The sequence below is a fragment of the Thermomyces dupontii genome (assembly GCF_041956625.1).
Source record: "Thermomyces dupontii strain NRRL 2155 unplaced genomic scaffold VTN31scaffold_3, whole genome shotgun sequence".
NCBI classification, from domain to species: Eukaryota; Fungi; Ascomycota; class Eurotiomycetes; order Eurotiales; family Trichocomaceae; genus Thermomyces; species Thermomyces dupontii.
This window is the reverse complement of record NW_027192309.1, coordinates 974,597-989,968: the sequence shown is the minus strand read 5'-3', so window position 1 is coordinate 989,968 and position 15,372 is coordinate 974,597. Positions and strand designations below refer to the sequence as shown.

The window sequence follows — 15,372 nt, the reverse complement described above, 5'->3', positions numbered from 1 at the left end:
AGGTTCTATCATTACCGCAGAGGGCTATTGCTATTTGTAAAATCAGAGATACCTACTCGTACGGAGTAGGTCAGTACATAGTTAGGTTAAGCAATCTCGATTCCCGACAGAAAGTTCATAGTTAGGCACAGAATGCAGTTCGGAGCCCGGAATGGATGAATTCCGTGACTCCTGGGGATAGCAGTCAAGTGCAGTACGAACGCAAGGCTAAATCAATTCCAACTCCCGGGACCGGGGAAAGCCTGCTCCGGCGCAGCAACCTGAATCGGTTAATCGGCATGTCAAGCTTCTCTCCGTTTCTCCTGAAGGTTAGCTGAAAGTCTAAAATTGCCCATCAGGGCCACTTGGCTCGCAAATCACTATGTAAAGAACTGTTTTCCAAGCCGAAACCAGTTCAATTCCGCCCTGACTCTTGGAATTCCGAAAATTCATTCTGTGAACCAGCATATGTACGGATACGTTCCGGCAAATACTCCCATCCACAAGTACAAGTATACCGTACTATCATCACTGAAATCGAAATACATAACCTACTTCGGGGTCTGAGTATATATCTACAAAGTTTCCCCCGGCTTACCCTCGGCCAAGCGATTTTTCACTGCCAAAACTTCGAGAGCAAGAAAAGAAAAAAAAAAAAAAATACAACAATCAAAGAGGCAGCACAACTGAAAGACAGACGGACACTGCCCAATGCACGACGAAGGGCGCGACGTCGAGAAGGATCCCCAGTCGCAACCCGCAGTCACGGTTGTCGATGAAACGAATCAGCCATCCGAAAATGACCGCGATCCCAACCTCGTCGACTTCGACGGTCCGGATGACCCCACGAATGCCATGAACTGGCCTGGTAGCAAGAAGCTTGCTAATGCCAGCGTCATCGCATTCATCACCCTGCTCACGTAGGTTGTCCCTCACAAACCCTCCCCGGCCCGACGATCAAATGAACTGGGTAGAGTACCTAACGGCGTCATCAAAGTCCCCTTGGTTCGTCCATGTTCGCTCCCGGCTTGCCAGATGTCATGAAAGACTTCAACTCGTCAAACCCGGAGCTCGCCTCCTTCGTTGTCTCGGTCTACCTGCTCGGTTACTGCTTTGGTCCTCTATTGCTTGCACCACTTTCCGAGATGTATGGCCGGTTGCCCATCTACCATGTCTGCAACGTGCTCTATGTAATCTGGACCGTAGCTTGCGCTCTGGCTCCCAACCTCGCTTCCTTGATTATTTTCCGCCTCCTTGCCGGTCTGGCCGGTAGCTGTCCATTGACCGTTGGTCCGGCGTCGTTCGCGGACATGATTCCACAGGAGAAAAGAGGCACGGCCATGTCCATATGGGCTTTGGGATCATTAATTGGTCCCGTTGTTGGACCGATAGGTATGCTGCAGCACCTATTCCTTCAAACTTCAGGTTCGTTGTGACTGACGGTTCGCAGCCGGTGGATATATGGCACAGGATATCGGGTGGCGTTGGACATTCTGGGTGCTTGCTATTGCGGTGCGTGTCTAGACATCCTGCACGAAGACAAAACAATGCTTCCACCGAATCGAAACTGACGAAACTAGGCTGGCGTTGCCGCAATTGCTGGCTTTCTTTTCATGCGAGAATCGTACTCAAGTATCATTCTCCAGCGTAAAGTTGAGCGTCTACGCAAAGAGACCGGGAATCAGAACCTCCGCTCCGCCCTAGATACAGGCCGAACACCGCAGGACCTTTTCCGTTTCTCGATTGTGCGTCCACTGAAGATGCTCTTTCTGTCACCCATCGTCTTCCTCCTTTCCGTCTACGTCGGCGTCATCTATGGCTATCTGTATCTCCTCTTTACCACCATCCCCACCGTCTTCCAGATCCAGTACGGATTCTCGTCGGGCAGCGTGGGGTTGGCCTATCTGGGAATCGGCGTGGGTTCTTTGCTGGGATTGATGGTCATTGGCTCGACGTCCGACCGGCTCGTGAAGCAGCTCACCGCGAAGAACGGCGGCACACCGAAGCCCGAGTATCGCCTGCCGCTGATGATCATCGGTGGTCTTTTTATTCCGGTTGCTTTGTTCTGGTACGGATGGTCCGCTGACCAGGAACTTCACTGGATCATGCCGATCATCGGCACGGCTCTTTTGGGCATTGGCAATTTGATTATATTTGTACGTTTCGATCCCTTCTTCGATTGTTTTAGCCTCCGACGAGATAGATGGATGCTGACTAGTGCAGATGGCCACCTCGACATATCTGATTGACGCATTTACCGTCTATTCGGCTTCCGTTATGGCCGCCAACACGGTCTTTCGGTCCCTGGCGGGCGCTGTGTTGCCCTTGGCTGGCGGGAGAATGTATGCGGACTTGGGGCTGGGTTGGGGCAACTCACTGTTGGCCTTTATTGCCTTGGCCATGATTCCACTCCCCTTTCTGTTCTGGAGGTGTGGGGAGAGAATCCGCACAAGTAAAAGGTTCAAGGTTGATTTCTAGAGTCATTATTATTGATGGATGATGATTCATTATAGAGCTTTCAATGTCATATAGAGCATCTTTTCTCTCTAATTCATTTGGCATATCATGGTTCCTCTTGCTTGTCTTTCCGACATCACCTACCCGCGAACAAACACGGGCATCGTCTCCAATGGGCAATCCACCTCAACCGTCTGGCTACCTTCGTACGTCGTGCCATTGTCGCCCTCGCTTGGTGCAATGCCGCCGTCCTTGTACATTGTCCATCGCCCTTTCGGCAAGTAGACAGATCGCTTCTTCTGTCCGGGATACAAGACCGGGGCACACAGATACTTCCACCCGTACAGATACTGATCTTCAACCTCCCATGCATGCGCATCATCCGGGAACTCGAAGAAGGTCGGTCGAATAACCGGCGTTCCCTTTTCATGAGCCTCTTTCATCAACTCTCGGGTGTAATCGCGCAGCTGTTCTCGGATGGCGAGATACTTGGCGCAGATCCGATACACCTCCTCCCCGTAGGACCAAACCTCGTTGGGAGCGCCAGACCGACAAGTTGCTCCTCCCGTTGTTCCGTGCTGCGGCTGTCGTGGCTCGCGATCGCCGTGGAGTCGCATCACCGGGCAGAAAGCCCCCCACTGGAACCAACGCACCAGGAGCTCGCGGAATGACTCCTTGCTGCCATCCCCGCCGTGAAATCCTCCAATGTCTGTGGTCCACCACGGAATGCCCGAGAGACCCATGTTCAGGCCGGCGGCCAGCTGGCAGCGCAATGATTCCCAGGACGACGCGATGTCGCCGCTCCATACCAGGGCGCCATATCGCTGGGATCCTGCCCAAGCGCAGCGCAGGAGATTCACAATGTTCTTCTGTCCAGCTGCAGTCTGTCCCTCGTAGAACGCCCGGGCGTATTCCTTTGGATAGATGTTCCCGATGGTCACGTTCGAACCCAGGTAGTAGCGGTAGTTGTCAAAGTCGTAGACCTTGTACTCGGGCTCGGCCTCATCGAGCCAAAACACACGGATTCCTTTATCAAAGTAATTCTTCTTGGCCTTGGCCCAGACGTACTCGCGAGCTCCCGGATGCGTGGCGTCAAAGTGCACCGTATCGCCCTGGAAGTCCATCGCCGTTCGGATTCCTCGGTCAGTGCGGATCAGGAAACCCTTGGCTCGCATTTCCTTGAAGCTCTCAGAGCGCTTGTCAACGGTCGGCCAAATAGACACCATCAACTCAATACCGAGCGATTTCAGCTCAGCAATCATCGCATCTACTGCTGTCAGCGCACTTCCCCAGCATCCCAAGTGGTCAGGAGACTTACCGGGATCAGGCCAGTAGGTTGGATCGAACATCCAATCGCCCTGCAACGGCCAGTGGAAGAAATCGATCACGATCAAATCAATGGGCAGATTGCGTCGCTTGTATTCCCTCGCAACACTCAGCAGTTCTTCCTGCGTCTGATACCGCAGCTTGCACTGCCAGAAACCCAGACCATACTCCGGCATCATGGGCACCTTGCCGGTGACATCCGCGTACCGCTCAACAATTTCACGCGGCGTGTCTCCGGCGACAACCCAGTAATCCAGCACCCGCGTGGAGTATGCCTCGAACGAGATAATGTTCTTCCCCAAAACCGCACGTCCAATGCCGGGGTTGTTCCACAAGAAGCCGTAACCCAGGGAGCTCACGGCGAACGGAATACTCGCCTGGGAGTTTCGATGAGCCAGTTCAAGGTCCAATCCCTTCAGGTCGAGATAGGGCTGTTGATACTGGCCCATGCCATAGATCTTCTCGTTGCGGTCCTGCGACTCGAACCGCAGCGTAACGTGATAGTCATCGGTTCCGGGATGTGGCTTAAACTCGCGCGCCTCGACGTTGAGCGCACTGCACTTGGGGTCGAGGGGATCCTTGCGATTTCGCATGTACTCTTCCAGAAGGATCTTCCCCGTCTTTGCGTTGGAGATGGTCACTTTGCCGCGGGAACTAACGGTGGCCTTGATGCTGCCGTTGACAATCACCCCGGCGTTTTCGTTGTCGTTTTCGTTGATCGAGATGCTCGGCGTCGTGGGGGCAGGAGTCTCCATCAAGGCCCAGTCTTGCAATGGCATTTCGGCCTGATGCGTTGCTCGAACTCGCAGGGCATTGGGACCCCACGGTTCGAGCCAGAGCTGCTCGGCGTCATACTGGAAAATGAGACGGTTGTTATCACGAGTGAGCATTGTCTTTTCGTTTAATCTTAATCTAGCTATCAAGAGAGAGGCAGGAGGGATACAAAGGGGAAGATCGCACTGGATTTTGGTGACAATGGAGGGCATGCGGATCTCATCTTAGTTCTTAAGTACTCGGTCTACACCATGCCAGCTCATGCTTCCGGATAAATTCTTGCACAGCAAGAAGCTTCATTGGGAAGTTTCTTCCATGGCAAATGCCAATTCAGCCTATTTTACCTTGCAGATCTTCAGCAGTGAGCCAGAAGTGATTTGCGGCACAAGAGCATGCCCCGCTACATGTGCTTGTAAGATGATCAGATCTCGGAGGAAAAGCCGAGTGAGAATCTTCGGCTCCAGAGGATGCAAGATTCCATTTCAGCCAATCACAATGCACAGTTGAGTGTGTCAGGATATAATTAGGCGCTCGGACTTTTAACGGGCTTCATGGCTGATATAGAGCTGACAGACCATACTGTCTGATTTCGCTGTGTTTGAGAGTCATGTTGGTCTTTGTTGTGATCAACGACCTCTTTCCTCCCTTCCCGGCAGCTGAATGGCGCCGACTCGCAGAAACTATCAAGGCCGAGGCTTTGAAAATCTGTCAATCTTTGCTCTACGGGAGTGGAAACTTTCCGATCTCCAACACCCCGCTCGCCGCCGGCATCTCATGAGGTTTTTCCAGGAATCTAAGCATCCCACTTCAAGATAAATCGACGATGTCCACATGGGCGCGAGACCCTCGTCCAGTCGGCGACCGTTGTTTCGCGCTTTTGTTGGTTGACCGTCGAATGGCAGATAACAAGGCTTGCTGACTCAAAGAGAAGAGGCCAGCACATGGCCAGATCAGATGCTATATAGTAGTCCATCATCACCGCCCACATCCTGAGCAGAATACTGAATACTTAAGTAATTTTGCCAAGCCAGCCCCGTTTGTAGTGACAGCGATTCATCAGTCAAATCCATTTCTTCGGCATTGACAAGTGGCCCGTCATCTTCAGCCGTCCAAGGATTGATCTCTGAAGATAGGACCAACTGAGAACCATGCGGACGCCTTGCGAACAATGGAGCCTTTATCAGAAGATCAAAGTTGCCACGAGACCGCGAAGAGGTCAAGTTCTCACCGCTAAAGTGACGGCTTTGGCGCTGGGCATTTGCACTCCGGCATGGACAAAAGAAATGATGTTTAAGTGATCCGAGTACCGGGAATGATTCTGGAAGACTGCGAAATACGGAGTAAACACTGCAAACAATGCAAATGGATGGAGGACACAGAGAAAAGCGCCTAACTCAGTCTGGTAAAGCGTAGTGGAAGCGTCCTCCCTGCCATCCGAATGATCTGATTAGATTGATTAGATCCGAGCGACACTTGGCTTGCATATCCTTGCTTTTCGCCCAATCACAAGGCAATCTGCAGTCGGAAATCGCGCTTGCACGGACTTTTGAGAGGAAGAAGGGGACGATGATTGTTGACGTCTAAAGGGGCCAAGTCATCACGAGTCCGATGCCCGGAAAAGAGTGTATTGATGGACCTGAGTACTGTAGTCCATTTCGGTTATCCTTTTGCCTCAGTCTCAAAAGAGTACTACAGTACTTTTCTTTCAGCCGGCAGACAATCCTTGGGGTTATGTACTCCGTACTCCCCCCCGAATGAGTCATTGGCCGGGTCCGCATTGATCTGTTTGAATCGCTGCGATTACTGCTATGTCAAGCGGACCGCCCCCGGCCGGTTCAGTCCCGAAGGCATCTCGTCGATGTTCCCAGCAGGAGACGAGCATCTTAGTCGGCGCATCAGATGAAGAACGAAGTCATGCAGGATATCAGAGCATCAGCCAGGAGCATCCCCAGCGCGGGGTTGAACAGGTGGAGGCCATTACGGCCGCCTGGAGCAGGAGGTCTTTGATCATGGCTTATGCAGCGTATGGCTATGGCCTTTGAACGTTGAATACCCGACGCTGACTTTGGCAGGATATTTATTGTGTTTTATGTCAGCTCGCTTCAGCAGCAGATCAACGGGAATCTCACCATATACGTGACGAGTTCGTTTGCTGAGCATCCTCTAACCGCGACTACAAGCATCGTGTCGAGTATTGTCGGCGCAGTAGCAAAGTTGCCCATTGCTCGAGTGATCGATATCTGGGGTCGTACGGAGGGATACATTGCCATGGTTATTTTGTCAACTTTGGGTAACTTTGCCGCATTCCGGGGTGTAAAGCGCTTGTCGTGCTGACTGCCCAGGATTGGTCATGATGGCTACTTGCTACAATGTTCAAACTTATGCCGCTGCACAGGTACGATGTTTCTGGACCTCGGAAACACCCATAATAACTCGACGGCTCCAGGTCTTCTATTTCATCGGTTTCGATGGCATTGCGTACGTTCTTGACGTCACAATGGCCGACACATCTTCTCTCAAGAACCGAGCTTGGCTTTTTGCATTTAGCACTTGTCCTTATATCGCCAACACCTTTGCTGGTCCGGCAGCTGCGCAACAATTCTTGAAGCATGCTTCATGGCGCTGGGGATATGGATCCTTCGCGATCATTACACCTCTTGTCTGTTTACCGTTGGTGATCATTTTTGTTCACAATCGTCGCAAAGCTGTCCGTCTGGGATATATTTCTGAAGACCAGGATCCAGATAAAGGGAGCAAATGGCAAGCGATTTTTCGTCATGTCACCGAATTTGATGGTTTGTGTTTCCTTTCTAACACGAAAAAAATCTGCTGACAAAACAGTCGTCGGGATCGTTTTCCTGTCTGCTGCGTTCGGATCCTTGCTCCTGCCCCTCAGCCTAGCTTCGTCAGCCGATGGCGGCTGGCATTCCACATACATCATCACAATGGTTACTCTTGGAGTTGTCCTTTTTGGCGTGTTTCTCGCATGGGAGAAATACTTGGCCCCTGTCGGCTTTGTGCCGTTTCATCTCCTAGTCGATCGCACAGTCCTTGGCGGATGTCTTTTGGCTGCGACCCTCTTTGCCAGCTTCTAGTATGTGCTCTAACCGTGCCTCTGTCCAAGAACAGGATACTGACTCGATAGCTGCTGGGACGTCTACCTGACTTCATATCTCCAAGTCGTCCACGACCTCAGTGTATCCGAGGCTGGATATATCTACAACATATACAGCATTGGGGCTTGTGTATTCTCAATACTGATCGGATTGTGAGTACAAATCTTATGTCACAGTCTCTGGAGTTTGGTCTGATCATGGGCCCAGCGTGATCCGCGCTACGGGGAACTTCAAATACATTGCCATTTCCGCCTTACCGGTCCAATTCCTGGGCACCGGCATGATGATCTATGCTCGCAGTCCTGGCCGTGCTCTCGGCTATGTCATTCTCTGCCAAGTCCTCATTGCCTTCTCTGGGGGCACCATGGTGATTTGCCAACAGATAGCAGTCATGGCGGCTGCTGCCCACTTCGAGGTGGCCATTGGGCTTGCGCTCCTTGGGTTGTTCTCCAAGATTGGAGCTGCTGTTGGGCAGACTCTTGCTGCAGCCATCTACACGCATGCCATGCCGCGGGCACTCTACCTCCATCTGCCCGACTACGCCAAATCTGAAGCGATGCGCATCTACAGCAGCATCCATCATCAGCTCGAGTACCCCATGGGCAGTGAGATTCGACAGGCAATCATCCAAGCGTACGGCGATGTGATGCGCCAACTCTGCATTACGGGATTATTGCTTCTACCCATGTCGGTCGCGTGCGTACTCGTGTGGCGCAATATCAATGTCAAGACTGTGAAGCAGGTGAAAGGGACGGTGGTATGACTTGCAAGAGACAGCAGTATTGACATTGGTACCATCTCCCTCGTTGATAGAGTATTACAATACCACTCAAAATACAAACTGCTGAGGGTATTACATCCGAATCGGAGTACGGTTCATACTTCATACTAGTACGGAACAAGCAGCGGCGCTTGTAAAACCAATCCGATGTGCAGACTCTTATCTTTGTGCAGAGATAAGCACAGACCGACAGATTGTCCGGGTGCTGAATGTACCACGTGAGATGCCCACCGCATTACCTCAGCAGAGATAACCCGACCCTCATGACCTTCGGATGGGAACCCGAGAATGAATCTAGCCATCTCTCAGAAGAATTTATTTTTTTTGCGCGTGAAATCTCGTGCCGTCACTGTTAGTATTCGATACCCGTCGAGACTTGGAGATATGATCGCGGAGGTCGATTCCGATAAACCGGATAAACAGGTAGGCAAAGCCCTAATGACACCATCATGGTCCAATCCTTGCAAGGGACTCGAACAGGGGTTGAAACAAGCAATTTCTTAGCTTCTTCTTCTTGATGAGTTTCAACCACGACAGCGATCAAGATCGAGACTGGGTCTGCAGCGTATGGTAGGAGGGTTCGTTTGCGGGTTGATCGCCCTCGTTTGGTTCGTTACGGGCTTCGCGCGATGGGTTGTCGGCGAGACCACGGGTGCGCAACTTGGTGCCGTGGCCAGCGAGAGTTCAATCTGCAGTAAAGCTGGGGTTGAGATGTTGTCGCTGGGCGGAAATGCAGCAGACGCGGTACGTTGTGTCGTCAGATATCAATGATGCAACTTTTCTGACCGAGATTATAGATTGTTGCAACGGTGTTTTGCGTTGGTGTAGTTGGTGAGTTCGGTTGACAGTCATCGACCGTGGAAGTTTTGGTTGATGGTTCAGCGATGTATCATAGCGGTATCGGCGGTGGCGGGTTCGCGCTGGTGCGATCACCGGATGGCGCCTTCGAATTTGTCGACTTTCGTGAGACTGCGCCAATGGCAGCCCACCAGGACATGTTCAAAAATAATACAGCCGCGTCCAAGGTTGGAGGGTTGGCAAGGTAGAGAATGGGATGAAGACACCGCAAAGGAAGCATGGCTAATGGATGCAGTGGTGTTCCCGGTGAAGTTCGCGGGCTAGAATACATTCACAAGAAATATGGCAGTCTCCCATGGTCTACTGTCTTGCAGCCCGCAATCAACACCGCGCGGTATGGATTTCCTGTGACAGAGGACCTTGACCATATGATGCGATCCGTGGATGAAGATGGTCCGAAAGATTTCCTTACGGAGGATCCCAGTTGGGCCATAGACTTTGCTCCCAACGGCACCCTCCTCAATGTCGGGGACATGATCACCCGTAAGCGCTATGCTGACACTCTCGAGGCAATCGCCGAGCATGGAGGAGATGCCTTTTACACTGGAGCTATTGCAGAGAGTATAGTGCGTGCCGTTCAGAACGCCAACGGCTCCATGACACTCGATGATCTACGGGAGTATCAAATTGCTATCCGGGACACGGCGCAGATTGACTACCGTGGTTTCAAGATCACCAGCACGACGGCGCCGTCTAGTGGTGTTATCGGTTTAAGCATTCTGAAAATCGTCGAAGGTTATAGCGACTTTTTTGCGCCGGACAATATCGGATTGAGCACACACCGGTTGAACGAGGCAATGCGCTTTGCCTATGGTCAGGTTCGTATCGTCAGGACAGCAAGACTCATTTTGAATGGAGACTGAACTTCCTTGCAGAGAGCGAAGCTGGGAGACCCGGAGTTCGTGGAAGGGCTGGATGATTATGAACGAAATATCTTGAACGACACGACTGTGCGCAATATCCGCGAGCGCATATCCGACCAACGCACGCAAGATGTGTCAGCATACAATCCTTGTGGTCTCGAGAGCCGCGATACGTATGCTAGGAAAGAAACTCCCAAGTTCCCGAACATTGCTAATAGACTCAGACCAGGAACGTCCCATATCGCCGCTGCCGACAATTCTGGACTTGCCATATCCTTGACAACAACGATCAATCTGATCTTCGGCGGTCGTGTCATGGTTCCTGAGACTGGAATTGTCATGAATAACGAAATGAACGGTGCGTCTCATTTTTTCTACTTTCATCATCACTGATTTCTAACATACCCTGATAGATTTCTCGATTCCCGGCCATTCTAACGCTTTTGGTTACATCCCATCACCATCCAACTACATCCGACCGGGTAAGCGACCAATGTCGTCGATGACACCGATGATTGTCACGAGTCATGATGGTTCCGTATACTTCGTTACGGGTGCCGCGGGCGGCAGCCGAATTCCGACAGCAACGGTGCAAAGCATCATCAATGCTCTCGACCGGGGAATGACATCGGCGCAGGCGCTTGCGGAGCCTCGGTTTCACGATCAGCTAATTCCCAGTGTGACTCAATTTGAGCATGGATATCGAGATGACATTGTCCAGTTCATGCGCACGCGTGGACATAACATCAGTTGGGTTGATCCTGGTCAGAGCGCGGCGCAGTGTATTCGATTACTGCCGAACGGCACGTTTGAGGCGGCAGGAGAACCGAGGCAGGTGAATTCAGGAGGGTATGCAATTTAGCGATCCATGCTAGAATAGAAGGAGCTTTGCATAATACAAGGCCAGTGTTTTGTAGCGACATCTCAAGTTCTCGAAGGCTCGAGGCTGAGGATGTAATGCAGAATGCGGAGTAGCCTACTCCGTACGGAGTACTGATATGGGTAATTACGTGTATTTACAAGGAAGTACTACAAGCGGCTAGCTTGAATGATTCACACTTAGCCATTAAAGGTTAAGTTACATTCTCCGTATGGTAAAAAAAGTTACGATTATTGTAAGATACCTGACTAGGAATGAGATCGGCAGGCAGTCTCAGACAGGATCTCCAGGTCGGGGGTTCTGAACGCACCATGTGACGATGAACTGGTCGATGGACAGAAATTTCATCGTACAACAGTACATAGTTACTTCTAGAGGCGATTGATCCAAGCATACAAGAAAGTATACTCCTTTCGCTGGAAGAAAAGCGGCAAGCTGCAGGCGAAAAGTCTGAGAAAACAGAATGGCCCACAGCCATCCTGGATGAGTACACCGACTCATGTCTTCCACGTTAACACGAACAACTCAAAGAGGCAGACATGGTCACCGTTAGCCTGGCTGCTCCATGATCCGCTCGTTGCGCATCGCCTAGAGACGCTCGCATCGGTCCGCTGCACATCCGACAACCACTGGCGCTTCGCAAACCCCTGGCGCTACTTTACGTATGACTGCCTGACAAAACGCCCACTCCCCCGCTATGTCCTCCAAGTTGCGAAACATTCTCAGCAACCATCGTGACACCGAGCGAGAGCATCCAGCGTCGAAATCTCACGCGAAGAGCCGAGACAAGCAACAACGGCACAAGGAGCGCCGTCGCTCGTCCCAGGGAAAAAATCCACATCAACCAAGGATCGCGACTCGGTTGCTTCCGCCCACTCCACTTCCTCCGCCTCCACCGGTTCCCGCCCCCGACGACGACGGTCCATGCCCGAGGTTGAGAGCGCGGTCCGCTCGGAAACACCCTCGATCCTCGGGTCGAGGACGAGTCTGCCGTATCCGAGTTTCTCCAAGGCACACAGCCGACAGTCGCTGTGGGACAAGGACGACGACGGCATTCGCAAGGTCGAAGTCGTCACGCCCGATCCCACAGACGTCGTAGATGGCGAGGGAAACAAAGAGAAGAAGTCGTCGTCGTCGTCGTCGTCGTCGCGAACTGAAGGTCGCAGTGGCGCGCCACCGAGCCCTCCCTTGACCGCCGAACAACGCTCCTCGAGAAAGGGAAGCACGAGCGGGAAAACTGCGAAGGAATCTGACAAGGGCAAGAAAAAGAAGGTCCAGGTTGAGGCGACCAGTTCGACCACCACGAGTCAGGGGAAGAAAAAGGAGGATCTTCGGTCCAGCACCAAATCGCCCAGGCCAGGCACGCCCGTCGAGTCTCGCGTCAAGTCTCGCAACTCGGTCACGAGCAAGTCGTCCAAGTCGCGATCGCACGATGATGGGCCGAAACGATCCTCGAGCCGCAAGTCCCTCTCGCAAGTACGTTCGTCGGGGAAAGCAGAGTCGACCGATTCTACGTATGACTCGGATGCTACATCGATCCCCCTACATCAGACGAAACCGCCATCGCGATCCCATACCCGTTCATCGACGTCGCGTGACGGTATACGCAGACAGTCGTCTATAGAAGTCACTGTAGACAACAATGATAAGTCCCCTACTCGCGAACAGACACTGCCGCAAACGCCACCGCCGCCACCTCCTCCACCTCTGCAGATGCCCATACCTCCTGCCCGAGTGGACTACCTTCTGAAAAATGGGGGACTCCCGTACCAGGTTCCGAAGCACCTTCTGGGTGCCGAGAATCCGTCAAATATGCCGGATGTCCAACCTTATCCAGCCAGGGTCACCATTTTTGACCCGTTTCATCGACTCCTGGATGATTATAGCCAGGTTATTGCAAAGAACGGCTCGTTGGCCGTGGCCACGGGTTATCGGTCCGTTGCTCGAAGATTGCTAGATCGTTTGGAAGCTGTGTTTGCGCGGGATATCTCGTCCGAGACATGTGCTTGTCCGTTATGTGACGGGAATGACAATGTCGAAGTCTCGCCCGGTGTGAGTTGGGGCGAGGTGCTGGAACTGGTATCTGGGAGACGAGAACTGCCCAGCTGGCCCCCATTCCAGATCACCGCATCTGTGAAGGACAGTCACATATCGGGCGAGGAACATATTCCTATGCAGAAGCTTGACATCGATGTCCCCGAAGAATACCGTGAACATTATATCCGCCAGTCGCGGAAAACGAAAGAAGCAGTGGATAAATGGCTTTTGGGACAGACGGAGCAAAGTCCACTACCCGAGGACGTTGATGATGAAACCCTAACTTTTGCGATGATGACCCACCTGGACCCGGAGCATCGGGAACAATTCTGTTTACTCCTCGGTATCCCATCGGGGTCGTCGTCTAGCACAACTCTTGGGTCCCGAGAGCGGCCGGAGTTTCTCGAGTCGGCATCCCTCGCCATTCAGCGTCTCTATCGTCTTGTCGTGCCGCCGCGCGACTGTGAAACTGCAATCTACATGGTCAAGAACTGGAACATTCACAACGTGCTGGCCACGCTGGCGGCAATCAGTAACGACGAGTGGGACATCCTCATATCAGGACGCTTCGATGGTTTCCTGCGGAGCGGTGTGGAAGACACGTTCACGCCATCGATCAGTGCGTCCGCGCCACCCCCGGCGGCCGCAGGAAGCCGTTCATCGACACCTTTCCCGCGAGGCTCGACACCTAGTGACCCTTACAGTCGCCCGGTCAGTCAACCATATGGTTCATACGTTTCGTCGCCTTCCTCCGGGGGCCCGATCGCTCTCGACGAAGAGAGAGAGATCGCTGCACTGGCCGAGATCGAGCGGGACATTTACCTGTCCATGGAAGCGCTCGAGGATGCCTTTGAAGCATTACACAACAAAGCCGAGGCCGTTCGACGGGCCCTGCGTGAGCGCGGTGCGAGTCTGTCTCTTGCTAATCAGGCCCGACGAGGGTCGGCCATCAACTTGGATGCTCGCTTAGGCACACCGGCCTCCATGGCTGGGTCATGGGATGCCCGGCACCACGGTGGACTTGTGCCAGGTTACGACGACGACGACGGAATCGACGACGAGGTGAGTCTCGCTCCGGATGACTCTGCTAGCAACATCTCCTCGAACCGGAGACGGCGACCAAAGAGACGGACTGAGCGGCGGACACCTGCGTTGGTTGAAGAAGAGGAGGAGGAAAATGATCACGTTTCCACTCGAAGAGAACGACGGACATGACATGAAATTCTTCATCATGATGATGGTTATGTATCTCGGTGACGAATATAATGTGCCATGTAGTTTATGAGTTACGAAAACATCCATGTGAGAGCAAATCTCAATGATACATACTATTAAGCATTAATGTTATTGATTTGATGATTCATAACATCCCATCAACAAGATCAATCGTCAACAGGCATCAGAGGGAAATTACAGAATATGGAAATTACATGTATGCATGTACAAAGCGAGTGATCATGCCACACACAGACTTGCCATCAACAACGCAAAACGCGGCTACCTCGGCGTCCGCCCTTGCCGCCGACTGGCCTCATCCTCCCAATCCACCGTCTGGTGGGTAACCTCGATCGTCGTCTCCTGGTACACCTTGCCCATCTGGGACAGTTCGACGTCCTTCTGGACGATGTTGTCGGTTGACCCTTCACCGTCACCGTATTCCTCGTCGCGGCGCTTCGCATTACCGCGCAGGGGGTTCTTGCGGCGGGGTTCGCGATGGGACGCTGCAGTGATGGTGGCGATGTGGCCCGAAATGTAGTCATCCCGCTGGTAGCTGCGGTCGCGACTGCTTCGTTCCATGTCCTTGAGAAGGTTGCGCCGCGTCATCGTGTAGAGGATCACGTCAACGAAGCCGGAGCTGGTCATCAGGGCACCACTGATGCAGAAGTAGGTCACGCTGGGCGTGTTCCCTCGTGCCGAGGCCATTCGACCGGCTGCCAGGGGCAGAGACAGCACCACGTAGGCGATCGGGTAGATCATCATGGAGCCAACGACCCGTTTGAGCCGCCGCAGGCCTTCCATATGCTGACTTCCCAGGACTGCCGACTCAGCAATGCGATGTCGGAGGTAGAAGAAGAGGATGGTGTAGAGAACGAAGGTCCCGAACTCGGCAATGAAGATCCAAATGTAGTGGGCCAGAAGACGTTCCGTCTCGTATTGCTCATCAATCCAGCACTGACCAGTTGTTAGCTTTCGTCTGGACCAGAACATGAAAATGAAAAAAAAAAGAAAAAAAAAAAAAAAAAGAAAGAAACGAACGAAACGAACGAACAACGAACGAACGAAACGAAACGAAACGAACGA

At 52.5% G+C, this 15,372-nt stretch overlaps 7 protein-coding genes across 7 annotated transcripts in view; 4 read left to right on the top strand and 3 right to left on the bottom strand.

Moving 5' to 3' along the window:
- Positions 1 to 690: 690 nt before the first annotated feature.
- VTN31DRAFT_3813 (uncharacterized protein) lies at positions 691 to 2,457 on the top strand (the record flags this gene model as incomplete). Its single annotated transcript, XM_069404134.1, has 5 exons — positions 691 to 899; positions 977 to 1,371; positions 1,430 to 1,491; positions 1,560 to 2,135; positions 2,203 to 2,457. The coding sequence occupies 5 exons, from the start codon at positions 691 to 693 to the stop codon at positions 2,455 to 2,457; spliced, it is 1,497 nt and encodes a 498-aa protein (XP_069261138.1).
- A 119-nt stretch (positions 2,458 to 2,576) lies between these two features.
- VTN31DRAFT_3812 (uncharacterized protein) lies at positions 2,577 to 4,652 on the bottom strand (the record flags this gene model as incomplete). The annotated part of the gene is made up of 2 exons (XM_069404133.1): positions 2,577 to 3,703; positions 3,755 to 4,652. The coding sequence occupies 2 exons, from the start codon at positions 4,650 to 4,652 to the stop codon at positions 2,577 to 2,579; spliced, it is 2,025 nt and encodes a 674-aa protein (XP_069261137.1).
- Positions 4,653 to 5,059: 407 nt separating this feature from the next.
- VTN31DRAFT_3811 (uncharacterized protein) lies at positions 5,060 to 5,337 on the bottom strand (the record flags this gene model as incomplete). Its single annotated transcript, XM_069404132.1, has 2 exons — positions 5,060 to 5,216; positions 5,261 to 5,337. The coding sequence occupies 2 exons, from the start codon at positions 5,335 to 5,337 to the stop codon at positions 5,060 to 5,062; spliced, it is 234 nt and encodes a 77-aa protein (XP_069261136.1).
- A 1,007-nt stretch (positions 5,338 to 6,344) lies between these two features.
- On the top strand, positions 6,345 to 8,415 carry VTN31DRAFT_3810 (uncharacterized protein; the record flags this gene model as incomplete). The annotated part of the gene is made up of 7 exons (XM_069404131.1): positions 6,345 to 6,559; positions 6,609 to 6,826; positions 6,879 to 6,931; positions 6,983 to 7,331; positions 7,378 to 7,630; positions 7,682 to 7,804; positions 7,860 to 8,415. 7 exons carry the CDS (start codon positions 6,345 to 6,347, stop codon positions 8,413 to 8,415), a joined length of 1,767 nt encoding a protein of 588 aa, XP_069261135.1.
- Positions 8,416 to 8,817: 402 nt separating this feature from the next.
- VTN31DRAFT_3809 (uncharacterized protein) lies at positions 8,818 to 11,016 on the top strand (the record flags this gene model as incomplete). Its single annotated transcript, XM_069404129.1, has 8 exons — positions 8,818 to 8,856; positions 8,938 to 9,177; positions 9,231 to 9,264; positions 9,316 to 9,475; positions 9,527 to 10,109; positions 10,167 to 10,327; positions 10,379 to 10,512; positions 10,568 to 11,016. The coding sequence occupies 8 exons, from the start codon at positions 8,818 to 8,820 to the stop codon at positions 11,014 to 11,016; spliced, it is 1,800 nt and encodes a 599-aa protein (XP_069261134.1).
- A 942-nt stretch (positions 11,017 to 11,958) lies between these two features.
- VTN31DRAFT_3808 (uncharacterized protein) lies at positions 11,959 to 14,286 on the top strand (the record flags this gene model as incomplete). Its single annotated transcript, XM_069404128.1, has 1 exon — positions 11,959 to 14,286. The coding sequence occupies one exon, from the start codon at positions 11,959 to 11,961 to the stop codon at positions 14,284 to 14,286; it is 2,328 nt and encodes a 775-aa protein (XP_069261133.1).
- Positions 14,287 to 14,568: 282 nt separating this feature from the next.
- VTN31DRAFT_3807 (uncharacterized protein) overlaps positions 14,569 to 15,372 on the bottom strand; it is a gene marked incomplete at both ends in the record, with an annotated part of 1,232 nt that continues 428 nt past the window's right edge. The window contains one exon of the mRNA XM_069404127.1: positions 14,569 to 15,243. Coding sequence (XP_069261132.1) covers positions 14,569 to 15,243 — 675 coding nt within the window. The remainder of the gene's footprint in view (positions 15,244 to 15,372) is intronic.